The following is a 13,765-nucleotide window of genomic DNA, read 5'->3' on the forward strand; positions in this document are numbered from 1 at the left end:
TTCATATGTGGAGAATATTTGAGGTAAAAATCACTTTTCACGAAACTCTGTTTGAAAAAAGTGAACGTAAAAGGGTAGTGAGAGGTGGTTGAATTGAACTTTGCTTTCAAATCAGAATGAATATTTGTGGAAAGTTTTTTCCACTTCCCGCTCTTCCCTTCTCCATTCACAGTGTAGGAAATTTGTTCCACTCTTCTCAATGGTGACATAATTGTATAAATCCATTAAACACAGTAAAGGAGGATTTCAGCTGTTTATTTCTTGTGGTGATGATCACTTTGTAGCTACAGAGAAGTAGGAAGTTAAGTCTGGAACTGACAATTTGGGCATGTCCATTGTCGTCAATGGGTATCATTTTGGAAAACTCAATGGCAGAAGTATTGAATTTAAATCTTGTTCTCAGGTGAGCACCAGCTGATATAAAGACGACAAATTGCATAACATATAATTATTGTGGTTGCATTTTTTCCAGGAAAAGGAATGTTGTGCAAGACCTAGATTGGATATTATTCAGCCCCTACCTGAGTCTTGTGAAGAGATCTCCTCTGATGCTCTGACGGTTAGAGGGTTCCAAGAAAACGAATGTAGAGATTATCGTCTAGGTGAGAAATTTCAGTAACCCTTCTTCATTTTTTGTTTCATTTTTGATCTTTGGTAACCAACAGCCTTGACTAATTACTTTTGTAGAAGTCAGACCATTAAATTGCTACCATATCCTCTAGTGTCTGTGTCAATATTTCTGTGGCACTTACAGGCTATTGTTCTATGTACTGCAAAAATACGACTTAATGCAATGCTAAGGTTGCTAAGTTAAATTTACAAAATATCAAGATATACAAAAGTTAAAGTTCCAGCATAACATTCACTGGGCTGTGTTGCATTTGCTTGGTTGCCTTGGACATCCTCTAGTGTTATATGTTGAGAATATTTAATTATGTAGGTTAAATATATATAGTTATACATCTAACTACAAAAGTTGCCATATGTACCAATTTTGCCAATGAGGTTTGCCCACAACATCTGGGTTAACCTTTATTAACAAATGTTGTCGAATAACTGGCTTCTGTGTTTGTACAGAACCTAGCTCAAAAGGCTTTTTTCTTCTTGATATGGGTGCCATCACTGAAGAATTAAAGGAGGATAGCATAACTGATGCCATTCAACAGGCTTCATAGAAAAATAGGACTTCTCATACAGCTTGATGTAGTTTATTGATGAGATTACATGTTTGGTTTAACAGTAACTGCACTAACAGTTTAGTTAGATTTTTGTAAGGCATTGACAAGGCATTGTCTGCCTATCCGAAGTACTTCTTTGGTCCCTGTTACCGTAGTGTCTGTGGGCCACGCAGTTTTTAATGTATTGATCCTCCAGGGTGGATTGATTTAAAATCACCTATTTTAATCATGATTTAGATAAGCAAGCCAGAAAGCTTGATTTAAATCATTAATCTTAATTGTGTTTTGCATTGGTACTTTTTAGTTACTTTCCTAAAGAAAGGTTGATTCATATTAATTGGTAACTATTAAAACCTGTTGATTTGCAACTAAATATAGCCTTTACCCTAAATTTGGTGTTTCTTCTTGCTGACCAGGAGGATACACTATATCCATGCACATTTCTTTAAGCAATTATATAGCTTAATTTACCTTTATTCAGATTTTAAAAAATTGTTAGAAAATGGTGAATGATATGTCAAGCTCTATGTGGATGAAAATTCAATTAAAAATATGCTTTTTTTATAACTATTTTTTTCTTATGTAACCAGCACTTTTAAGGTAATTTTATTTAATAAAAAAATAAAATGCTGTTTTAGTGTATCAAACATGTTTTGCATTTAAAACTAACTAACTGACTTAAGCAAAGAAAGTATTGTCTATAGTAAATGAATTGAACTTCTTTATTTCTGGTCACCATATTCTTCTAGATTTTAGAACTAGTACATCTCATCCTGTTGCATCTATATTTTTTCATAGCGATAGGAAGAGGAAAACAAGCTTTCAATTCCCAATTTGGTTCCTAAACTTTGAATGAACTAGTCATTAAACTGAACTAGTTGAATGAACTGAAATAAAGAAAATGTTCTCTGTGCATTTGCAGAAGGGGCTACTGTTGTAAAAAATGTGCTTAGCACTTCAACAAACTCTGCTTCCAGGAGCTTAGCCAGTGATTTCTACCAGTTCAGTGGTCTGACTATTTTAAAAACATGGCGGCAAGCATGTACAGTTTGATATTTTTTGTTTAATTTAAACGATTTCAGTTATTTTAGTAGATTATGATAAATTTAGGCCTTTAACGTAGGTTCTTCTTTGAGTGATTGCACATATCCATTCCACTTCAGGTATGTGTGTACCCAGTACACCAGAGCTAAAGAAGATGTTTTTTCCCTTTAGCGGACCCATCATGGCAGTGCATTTGCCATTAGCATGCTAATGCTACTGATCAGTGTTATAAAGGACCCCCTTGCTTATTTCAGTGATCGATAGTTTGAGCATGTCAACTTGTTTGCTGAAGTCTTTTCCCACTGTAAGTGGTTTTCTATGTCTGTGTATACTGTTAGTGGTTTTTCTTGTTATTAAGTGGTACTTGTTTTTCTAGTTAGTATACCCATTTTCTTTCTTTTTATTGGTTTTCTGGTGTTGAGTCCCTCTTAGTGCTCAAATGCTGACACTCAGTACTGGGGCATGTCTTGCTCCCTGGATTTTAAGCCCTGTGCTGTTGCACAAAGTCTTTGTGAGTGACTGATTCTCACTCAAGATGGCTGAAGTGTCTGGGTGAGGGCCATGTGTGAGACTGATGCCAGATCAGCAGAGACTTCAAGCTGCATACAAAAAAAGGACAGGGAGGTGAGACTGTGCCATGTTCTAATGGAGGCTGCCTTACTTCCACCTTTGGAGCCTTTCTGCTCAGTAAGGGTGCCAAGGATTTCCATCTCAGTTAAGAGTGCTCCTCCTGACATTGCCGTTTTTCTTCCAAAGAAGATAGTCAGAGGGAAGGCTCAAATCCCCTTCACCAGTGCTGAAGAAAGGCACAAGAGATCCAGTGAGCAACATTCCTCTGTGATGAATTCCTGTCAGGAGTGGATCTATCCGAGATCCCTGGTGCCTGTATATGGTGGGTAGGTGACGCTCCCTGGAACTCTACCTCTGCCACATCCCTACAAGACTCATAGACTCCAGCTCTGGTTTTGGGGATGTCAAGGCTAACTCTTACTGTGGCGCAGATGCCGTCAGTGCGGCAACTGCCGGACCAAGGAGCTCTGTCGGTGTCAATAGCACCTGAGGCTAATGCGGCAGCAAAAGACTTGCTCTGCCTCTCGGTGTCAGATACTCCAGTTGTGCTGGAGGTAGAGCTTCCAGTACTGGTCCTTCCACAGGGTCTGACATGCTTCCTGCTAGTAGAAAGATTCTGTGCTACTTCAGAGCAGGGAAAGCAGATCACAGTACCTTTAATGGTCAAGTCAACAGAGCATTCCACTCTTTCTTGTCCTGTCCAACCGAGTTGTAAACTGTTGTCGCAAGTACCATCATCATCTGGCAGACATTTTCAGTCTCTGGCACAAAGTGGCATGGAATTGCTGTGTCCTTCAGGGTACTCTGGATCCTCCTCAGAGTCCAAGGTTGGGTCCTATGCACCACCTTCCCAGGAGAGGAAGCCATAGCAGTTATCACCACCATCAGGACAATCCCAGAATCCATCTGACTTTGGAAGATGTTTCAGAGACCAAGACCCAGGGAACAGTTATGGCTGGGGTCCTGTGCTGCCCCACTGGCTTTTTTTTTTTTTTTTTTTTTAATCCCTATGGTGTACCTCCCACTTCAGTCTTCCATTGGTCCTTCTGCTGCAAAATCATCTAGTGGGTCCTGAGGCCGATCTTATGAAGACATTAAGGTGCCTATCTCCACATTCCTCTCACCAACAGAGGTGGACCAGTGTTTTCTAACCCTATGACCATTACACCGTTAAGGGGTTTGGTCAGGCTGTACACCGCTAATCCCACGCCTCTCTGGGACTTCAGTTTGGCACTGGCAATGCTGATGGGTCTGCCTTTTGAGCAAATGGCCATCGCTTCTTTGCTACATCCATCTATGAAGGTAACGTTCTTGGTGGCCGTTACCTTTGTGAGGAGGGTGGCAGAGTTACGTGCCCTGGTTGCAGACCCTCCATACATGTTTTTTTGTAGGGACAAAGTATATTTATGTCCTCATTCCATGTCCCTCACTAAGTAGTGTCAGAGTTCCACTTTAATCAAGCCGTATACTTACCATCCTTTTTTTCCTAAGCCACATTCTGATAGGAATGAAGAGAGGCTTCATTCCTTTGATGTCAGAAGGGTCTTAGTGGTTTACTTGGACAGAACTAGATCTTTTAGAAGGTCTATCAGCTGTATATCTCAGAAACAGGATGGAAGGCCTCCCAGTTTCTATGCAGAGGATATCATTGTGGATTTCATCATACATAAATCTATGCTATGAAATGGCCAAAGTACCTCCACCAAGTAGGTAGGTAACTCAGTGCACAGAATCCCTAGTAGTTTCCACTGCTTTTCTGACTCAGGAATCTATAAGAGACATTTGCAAAGCAGCAACTTGGTTTTCAGTGCATGCTTTTACAAGACACTATGCTATAGCCCAGCTATCCAGAGATTATGTCAAATTTGGTTGAGTAGTTCTTCAATCGTTGTTCAGCTAGACTCCAAAACCCTCCTCCAGTCTGAACTGCTTGTGAGTCACTTGAAGTGGAATGGACATGTGCAATCACTTGAAGAAAAAACGGTTGCTAACCTGTTGTGTAACTGTTGTTGTCTGAGAGATATTGCATATGCTCATTCTGCAATCCACCATCTTCCCCGCCCTATATAGCAGTCTTATATAGTAAGAAAGAACTGAGAGGGGTCGGTGCAGCTCTGTTCTTTATACCGTCGGTCAGCAATGTGAGCATGCGTAAGGTGCATGCACTGCCTGGACTAAGGAGAAAACAACTCTGGCTCTGCTGCTCTGGGTGCACACAAACTGAAGTGGAATTGGACACATGCAATGCATCTCAAAGAACAATAGTTACAGAACAGGATAGTAACCATTTTGTCATAATTTCACATTTAATTTTAAATACATTTATTTTAAAACTATTTAAATAAAAATATTTAAATTTTTAATTTGTTTTTAAATCATAGATTTTTAATCCACTGTTTTATCTGCACAGCATGCCTGTGAGGCAGGGAAGTGCTATTATCCCCATATTACATATGGCGAACTGAGGGCCAATTATTTCAAGATATTCAGGCATCTAATTTCAGTGGGAATTAAATGGCTAGGCATTTCTGAAAACCTTACTGAGTGCCTATCTGTATCTTTAGGTACCTAAATAACTTTAAAAATCTCATCCTAGGTGACTTGCCCGAGGTCATATATGAGGTCAGTGGTGGAGCAGGGAATTGAACCTAACCACTGAAAAGTACCCTAACTGTTGTGCTATCCTTCTCTGAATGAAAGAATTGGTATTGTACAAAATCAATGCAGCATACATTAAGTGAAATAAAAAATGACTGACAGATCTCAAAAAAGGAATTATTGATGTGGAATCGTCATTCAGTTGGGGTGAGGTCCTGCTGCCATGTGTTCTTGGCCCAGTGCTAATCAATATTTTTATCAATGATCCAAAGAAAATACATAATCTTTACTGGTAATGTTTGAAGATGACACACAGATTGGTGGGGTGGTAAATAATATAGACAAGTAAATTATACAGAATGATCTGGATCATGTGTACTCATTTAAACATGTCTGCTGTAAATTTCTCTTTAAAACATCTATGAAAAAAGAACATAGGTCTCCTCCCCAGGATGAGGGATGTCTCCCTGAAAGCAGTGCCTTTGATGAAGATGTAGGGGTCATGATGGATATTCAGCTGAATGTGATTTCTCAGTGCGATATTGTGGCTAAGAGGACTAATGTGATCCTTGGATATATACATTGGATAATATGGAGTAGGAGTAGGGAGGTGGCATTACTTGGTATATGGCATTAGTGAGCCTATCCGCTTCTAGTGTCTGCACTTTAAAAGGGATGTTCATAAATTGAAAAGCTTTCGGAAAAAGAGCGACAAGGGCAATTAACAATCTGGAATACCTGCTTTACAGCATGAGATTGAAGACGCATAATCTGTTTAAATTGATCAAAATGAAGATTGTGACTTGATCACAGTCTATAAGAGAGAGATTTTCAAAGGCACTGGAATCTTCACTTCCACTCACCTAAGGCCTGTGCCTTTGAAATCTACCCCGAAGAACGTACACAGAGAGGAGATTTGATAATAGAAGACTCTTGAATCCAGCAGACAGAGGAATAACAAGATCCAATAGCTGGAAGCTGGAGCTAGACAAATTCAGACTAGAAATAAGGCACAAATTTTTAACAATGAATGCAATTTAATCATTCGAACAATTCACCTAAGGATGTGATGGATTTTGCATTGCCTGAAGCCTTTAAATCAAGATTGGATGTCTTTCTAAAAAGGCATGCCCTAATTCAAACAAAAGTTATGGGCTTGGTGCAGAAATTACTGGGTGAAATTATATAGCCTGGGTTATGCAGGAGGATCATAATTGTCAATTCTGGAGTCTCAAATCTGAGTCTGATTTAAACATCTTACCCAGCAGCAAGTGTCCCCTACAGTCAATTTCAAATCAAAGTAGGCCTGCAAATCTGAATGCACATCCATATCCTTAAGTAATTGGAAATCCAGTATACACGCTGCCAGTCTCCAAACCATTGTGCTCCCATCAAGAGCACTGAGGCTGCTTTATACCTGTGCCCAAACGTAAAGCTGGTCCCCTTTATGGTGCTCCACTGTTCAATGAATATTCTGATTCATCTACTGTGTATAAACTTTTTGATCGTTCAGAACACACTGTGTACAATACACTGTTTTGTGTGTGTGTGTGGATAGTGTTAAGGTAAGTTTCATCCCTATATCTACAAATATTGAGATTTTTTTCCCCAGGATTTTGGGAAAGGAATGCACTTTTGAGCAATCATCTTCAATACAAGCTTTTACCTTTTTGAGTGAATTTTTACTTAGAGCTTAATAAGGGTTTATACTGTTGGTGAATGCCTTATACATATAACCTTAAGTTACAGCATTGCAAATGAATTGCTGTAATGATGTACCAAGTCCCCTGGGGTTATGACATCTATCATTTATGCTTTTGATGGCCTTGACCTTGATGGGGAGGATGCGTTTGACAGATTATGTAGTATAATAGTCCTCTGAAAGTATAACCATGTGGTTCTAAACCATCCTAAAGCACATAGAGGATGAATCAGAATTTTCAATAAGCTGTGGTGAGTTTTGAAAGGTATTTTGCTGTTTAAACCAATTTTAATATATCGGAACATATGACATCCAAAGTCGTCATATTTTATAGGAGCAGGCTGCTGACTTGCTTGCATTTCTTTATTTTTTTCCCCCAAAGATAAACTAAAATGCAGGGCTTTTCTTTAGGAAAATAAAATAATAAAATTTCATGTGTTTTCAGAGCATTCAGAGGGTGAATCGCTGTTTTACATTATTAGTCCAAGAGATATTGTTGTGGCTAAAGAGCGGGACCAAGATGACCACATTGACTGGCTTCTTGAAAAGAAGAAATATGAAGTAATTTTTACCACATTATCATTAAGTTCTTATGTTTGAAAGTCTTGTTGTCCATAGTTAGCATTACCCTCACATGTGAATGGGAACACTTTATTTTAAGTTTAGTTCCTGACCCTGCATCACATAAGCATATGTGTAACTTTACTCACATGCAGTCCCATTGTGTTAATGTTTGCGATATTGGGGCCCAAATGTGTAGTTGAAGGAAAGGGTGTGTCCATGTCAGATTTGAAATGTGTTAGATGTCACTAAAATTATTAATGCTATTCAGTTTTGAAGAAATTAACTGGGAATCAGATATGCTTTGTGTGTTTGGATCCATCCAAACTGACTAAAGCAAAGAGATTCACTTTAGGTACATCAGAAGTCGCTATTCTGAGGCATTACAGATATTGAAAGGGGGTTGAGATATTAGGGTAACATACACACAGCTCCAGCTAAGATGTAGTTTCTTTAATATGTGGAACAGTCTTCAAAGTATTAAAAATTTAGTCCAAAATATACAATTTTGATGTCTAAAGTAGCCAGACTCTCAAAATTGTTGACAACGGCAGTGACTACACTGGGAACTCAATGCTCAGCTTCTATGAAAAATAAGATAATTTATTTAGGTGCCTAAATACTGATTTTAGGCACCTAGTATTGGTTCCAGAATTTGCAATATTTCTTGAAGTAGAACCTTATAGGCAATATTAACACAATACACAAGTTTTTTTTGGTTTCTGATTTCCCCTAGTGAATCAGTTAGAAGACTTTGTAGGATGTTTAAAGAAATTTGCAAAGGTTCATTTAAATTTACTTATGAGCTGAATGCCCACTGTAGCTGGTTAAGGGCTATTTGGCATGCATTTCTCTGGTTAACTAAATTTTGATATCCCTGATGCAGATTATCGTGAAAAGATCCATGAAGATTTGTTTCTCCTGAGGAATAAATTCAAAATGGTGAATGCAGTTCTGTAGTTATGGAAAATACTGCACTGGTCTCACAAGACTCAAGCACCTTTCAATTGTGTGTGTCTTGGTGAAAGCCCTTTGAGACTAATAATCAGTGAATGATTTGTGCTGTAATCTAAATGAAGGTTTCATTTTTTATTTTATTTTTTTTGCTTTTAAAAGGCCAGGTTTGTTTCTACACATTTGAAATAAGTAAAGGGAGAGGAACACATTAAACTTAATGAAAAAAAAAAAGATTCTGACTGGAGAGGGTATTTTGGTTGATATAAAAAAGAAAACAATACCTTTTCTCAAACAGATTTTTCATATAGGTTTTTCTAGCAGAGGATTTTTGTTTGAAAATTAACCAGTGGGAATGCATTATATATTATGCCATAGTCATGAAATTTGATCCTAATATACTAATGTGGAGTGAACCCAGATGGAAACAGAAGTAGTTTTCTTTGTGGTTCACCGGTTTTGTTTGAGTCTGAATTCTAAGCTGTTCATTCAACCATGGCATTAAAAATTCTAGTGCTTCAAACACAAGGCACAGAAAAAAGGGTTTGATTGTATGCAGTTTTCCGTGTATAAGTTTTGTATATCTGGCTTGTATGTCACTTTTCTATCGTATGAATATAGGAGGCTTTGATGGCCGCCGAGATCAGTCAAAAGACCATAAAAAAGCATAGGATTTTGGTAAGTTTAAAAACTTCAAAATATTTTTTTTTCTTGTTGTTGCTTTTTAGATCACTACTTGATGTTTTATATTCATCCTAGGAATGTTGGTAGTTACAGTCTTTTGTCCACATTATTCCAGTCAATAGTTAGTTATGCATTTTCCTATAGCGTTCAGTTTCCTGAGGTCGATCCTAAAGCAGGGCATTGGTGCTCAGAGTTTTAGGATGGTGAACTTAAAAATTGCACTTCTCTGATTTTTTTTTTTTTTTTTGCCTACTGTTATTTCAAGTAACACCTAATATTATGATACCTGAAAGTCATTAGAGAAAAAATAATTTATTTTTCAGTTTTACTTTCTGCATATAACAGCACTTCGGCTAGGTTTATTGAAGGTGGTTAAATCTCATTGAAATTCAGTAGGAAATGGGCACCTAACTCCCATAGGATACTTTAAAAATCCCTTCTTTTTACATAGTCACTGTATAGTTTACCCCTGTATAGTTATTTTCCATGCTGCTTGTGTGGTCCTTCACACAGCAATAAGGAGGAATAGAAATATTTAATAAAATAAGAAAATATTGTTAATCCCCAAAAATCAGCACTACTTTTATCTCCTTTTTAAAATTGATCTAGATAGAGTTGCTGGTTTACCTTTAAAGGTGAAATGCGGTATTTAAAGAATAAGTACAAAGCACTGATTGAGATCGTTAATTCATAGTCTAATTACAAAGGTACCCTGAAATTTACAAATAATTACACTTTAGAAGTAAGCTGAAAGGTGTTTTATTTATCCCAGCCTGAATGCAGAAGTCTGTTTTCTCCTTTAAGTGCTGATGACATCACCAGAATGCAGGCCCATCAATGGGGGGGGAGGGGGGAGGAGGGAGGAAGGAGGCAATTTCCCAGGGGCCCGGTGATTTTGAGGGGGCTCGGTGATTTTAAAAAGGGCCTGGGCCATGGGCAGTGGAGTGAAAGCTTCCCTTCGGGCCTTTTCCACCCATGGCCCCCACCCACAGTCCACACCTGCTCTCCCCCAGGCCCTAGCCCACTCGCCAATGCGTACGTCCCCACCAGTCCACCTCCCCACTTGTCCCCCTTCTTTTCCACAGCCCCCCTTCTCCAGTTGGCCTCCCTGCAGCTGTTTCCCCCCTCCCCACTCAGCCCTGCTTGCTGCGTCCCTCCTCCCCTCTCCCCACTGTCACTCAGCTCCTGGGGAACAGGGAGTGTGAAAGAGAAGAGGGGGACCGAGGGATTGGGAGGGAGGGACGTGGCAGCGAGCGGGCCTAGCCAAGGGTGGGGCCTGAGATGGGCTGTGGGCAGAAGAGGCAGGGCAGGACTGTTCTGCTCTGGGACCCAGAATTCCTGTCGGTAGGCCTGCCAGAATGCAACACAGGGAATTCAGTTGCCTGTGGCCCTTTCAGAAGAAATAGAAACCTGAAAGCAGGTGGTCCTGGCCAGAAAGTTAAAGGGGAAATAATCTTCCACTATATGGCTTGTAAAATGTGTTCCATTAAGATGAAATCCAATTTATGCACATGAAGCCACAGTTATGAGCTTGTTGGGCTTTATCCAAATCCTACTGAAGCCAATGGAAGAGCTCCAGTTGACTTCACTGGGCTTTGGATCAGGTAAAGCCCACAGGGATTCAGCGGCAAAATACATTGAACACACACATTCAAACAGGGGACGGTCATGGGACTGTATGCTCCTCCCAAGGATTCTGTAGGTTGTCATAGCGGACACCACCCTTCAGCGCCACTTATGCAGATCAGGTGGCCCTGGTGTTCTGTGTAAATGGAAATCCTATCCCCATTCTCTTCCCCATAGTGGCCTCTATGTCACCCCAACCAAAGCATGGCTATAGTAGAACCCCTTACCTAGTTCCTTCACTAGCTAGGACCCTCAGCCCCTTTCAGTGCTGTTGCTTGACATAAATTGTACAGTGAGCTCTGCGTAGTCCCATCAGCTTCACATATGTAAAGCTATGATGATATCATCTCTGAGCATTAATGCGATCACATCAGATAATAAATGGATGTTTTTTTAATGGCTGAAGTACCAAATAATGTCTCAATTGAGGCACAGCACATCATTTAAAGCTGAGTAATGGGGTAAACTCTTGAGACTGGATTTATTATGTAAATGCAGACAAACCTCTAAAGCAGCTTGAATGGCACCAGTGTTTTAGTGCTTTTTGGATAATAAAGCCTGTAACCTAGTTTTCTTTCCCTACGTCTGTGTAATAAAGTGAGCAGCTTGTTAGATTATCAGTAAGTCCTCTATTTTATGAAGCATTGCTTGAAGTTATGTTCTTTGCGGATGTGCTGCTTTTCTCTTCCCCCAGACACTAAACCTTTCTGTTGATGCAGAAAGTGTCCCACGTCAGGGTCAAATTTATCATCCTTCATCTAAGTGACTCAAATGTCGAATGTCCAGATACATACACATTTTGAGCCACACTCAAGACTTAGGAAGTAGCATATTCTTCTCAGTATTAGAGGAGTCATGACAAATTATTTAAAAGAGTGTCATATGTTCAAGAGATGAGATTTTAAAGTGCGTATTTCAGTGTGATTTATGTACATGCTCCTACTTCTGATGGCAATAGGGGCTTAGGAGGAGATATTCCTGGGAAATATGTACTGGTGATTGACCTAACAAGCCACTGAATGCAAGCACAGCTGAAAGGATTATTATGGCAGTAAACCACTTGACTCTTCAAGAATGTTTGACTTTGGAACTTTTATACCTAGTTTGTCACATTTTTAATTTTTTTCCCTTTATTTTAGGACATAGGCTTAGCCTATATAAATCATCTAATGGAGAAAGGAGAGTATGACTTGGCTGCCCGGTAATATATTTAGGCATTTCTTTGCTGTGCATATGATTATGTATAATCCATGTATGAAACAGATAAAATCACTTAGGAATTCAGTGATACTTGTTTTACCCTTTATTCTTACCCTTTAGTTTATAAAGATAGAAACATCTACAAGTTTGGTACTGTGACTTGTATTTTCCTAGTCACTTAAATCTTTAGTTGTTAGAATCATGCTACACATATTTTAAAAGCAAGATTTAATTCTTTTAGATCTTTTATATCCTTGCTATTTACACCATCATTTAAATCCACTTGATTTGTACCATAGACGTGTCAATGTTCAGCATTGTTACGTGCTTAGAAAATAATTCAGAATAATAATAATACTTCACACTTATTTAGACCAAAAATTTCAAATCTACTTGAAGTGAGGTGCCTAAATCCATATTTAAGCACTTAAAGAATTCTGATTTTTAGAACTGCAGAACACCAGCAAATTCCATTGAAATGAATGGGAGCTGCATTTGTTCAGAATGTTTGAAATCTGGACCACTCCTATTTAGTTGCCTAATTTTACTCAGCCAGGTTTCAAAATGTTGACCATAGTGCTTTTCATTCACTAACTGCAAATTTGTTTCAAAGAAAGGTTAATATTATTATTTCTGTCTTACATACGTGGAAGCAGGATCCTAGGTGCAGATTCTCAGCTGGTGTAAACTGTCATAGCTCCAACTGATGATTTGTCTCATTGAGAAGTTACATAACTTTCCTAGGATCACAAAACAAATCTGTGGCTGGGCCAAGAATGGGAATCAGGTCTTCCATTCCCGAGCCATTGGAGAATGATGGTTGAGTACACTGAGAGGTGTAATTGAGCACAGTCGGAAATGCTCATAAGTTCCAACACAGACTCACCATGAGACCTTTGGATAGTCTCTCCCTCTTTCTCTCTCTCTTTCTATCATCATTTAAAATAGGGATAATACTTGCCTCATAAAATGGTATAGGGATTTATTAGATTTTTATACCCCACTTTGAAGTTGCAAGTGCTAAATACAATTATATATGTAGAAATTTACTAATTGAGAACTTATCAGTATATGGGTTGTGAAAAGTAGCAGTCTGTTTCCTTCATGCTAATGGGAGACAGTAAATGTGAGGACTAGAATTTGTTACCTGTATGGATGACACCCAAATAATGGAATATATTAATAGAATAATCTTGAGGTTTTGATAATTTAGGGAATAAAGTTCAGGTCCTGGATCAGCAGTGGCTGAAACCAGAGTTGGGATGGCACATTTTGCTGCTAGAAAAGAGGGTATGAATACCACACCTGTTAGCTTTCTTCACAGCATATCAACACTAGACTATGTCCAGAACACCTTTTTTGAACAATGACTGCCAAAACGCAGGGCCTTAAAAGGTACCTGGTTTGGGGGAATGGGGGGGAAGAGAATAGGGGGATTGTTATTGTTTGTCCATATATGTAACTTTATTGGTAATTGCTGTCATTTTGCCCTCAGAAAATGCCAGAAAATACTTGGAAAAAACACAGAACTCTGGGAATTTGAAGTTCATAAGTTTAAAGAAATAGGACAACTTAAGGTAAGTTAACTCCTATTTCTTAATGGATGTGTTTGTATGGTATGACCCATGTTTATTCTATAGGAGCTGAA

At 38.8% G+C, this 13,765-nt stretch overlaps 1 protein-coding gene across 3 annotated transcripts in view; it reads left to right on the top strand.

Annotated features, from left to right (window-relative positions):
• Positions 1-13,765, top strand: part of VPS41 (VPS41 subunit of HOPS complex) — a 150,199-nt gene that overhangs the window by 88,865 nt on the left and 47,569 nt on the right. For all 3 annotated transcript variants that reach the window (XM_067550401.1, XM_067550400.1, XM_067550402.1), the window contains 5 exons: positions 473-602; positions 7,538-7,653; positions 9,229-9,285; positions 12,057-12,118; positions 13,613-13,694. In XM_067550401.1, coding sequence (XP_067406502.1) covers positions 473-602; positions 7,538-7,653; positions 9,229-9,285; positions 12,057-12,118; positions 13,613-13,694 — 447 coding nt within the window. The remainder of the gene's footprint in view (positions 1-472; positions 603-7,537; positions 7,654-9,228; positions 9,286-12,056; positions 12,119-13,612; positions 13,695-13,765) is intronic.

Source organism: Emydura macquarii, unplaced genomic scaffold, assembly GCF_026122565.2.
Source record: "Emydura macquarii macquarii isolate MOO-44397 ecotype Brisbane River unplaced genomic scaffold, CSIRO-AGI_Emac_v2 contig_1263, whole genome shotgun sequence".
NCBI classification, from domain to species: Eukaryota; Metazoa; Chordata; order Testudines; family Chelidae; genus Emydura; species Emydura macquarii.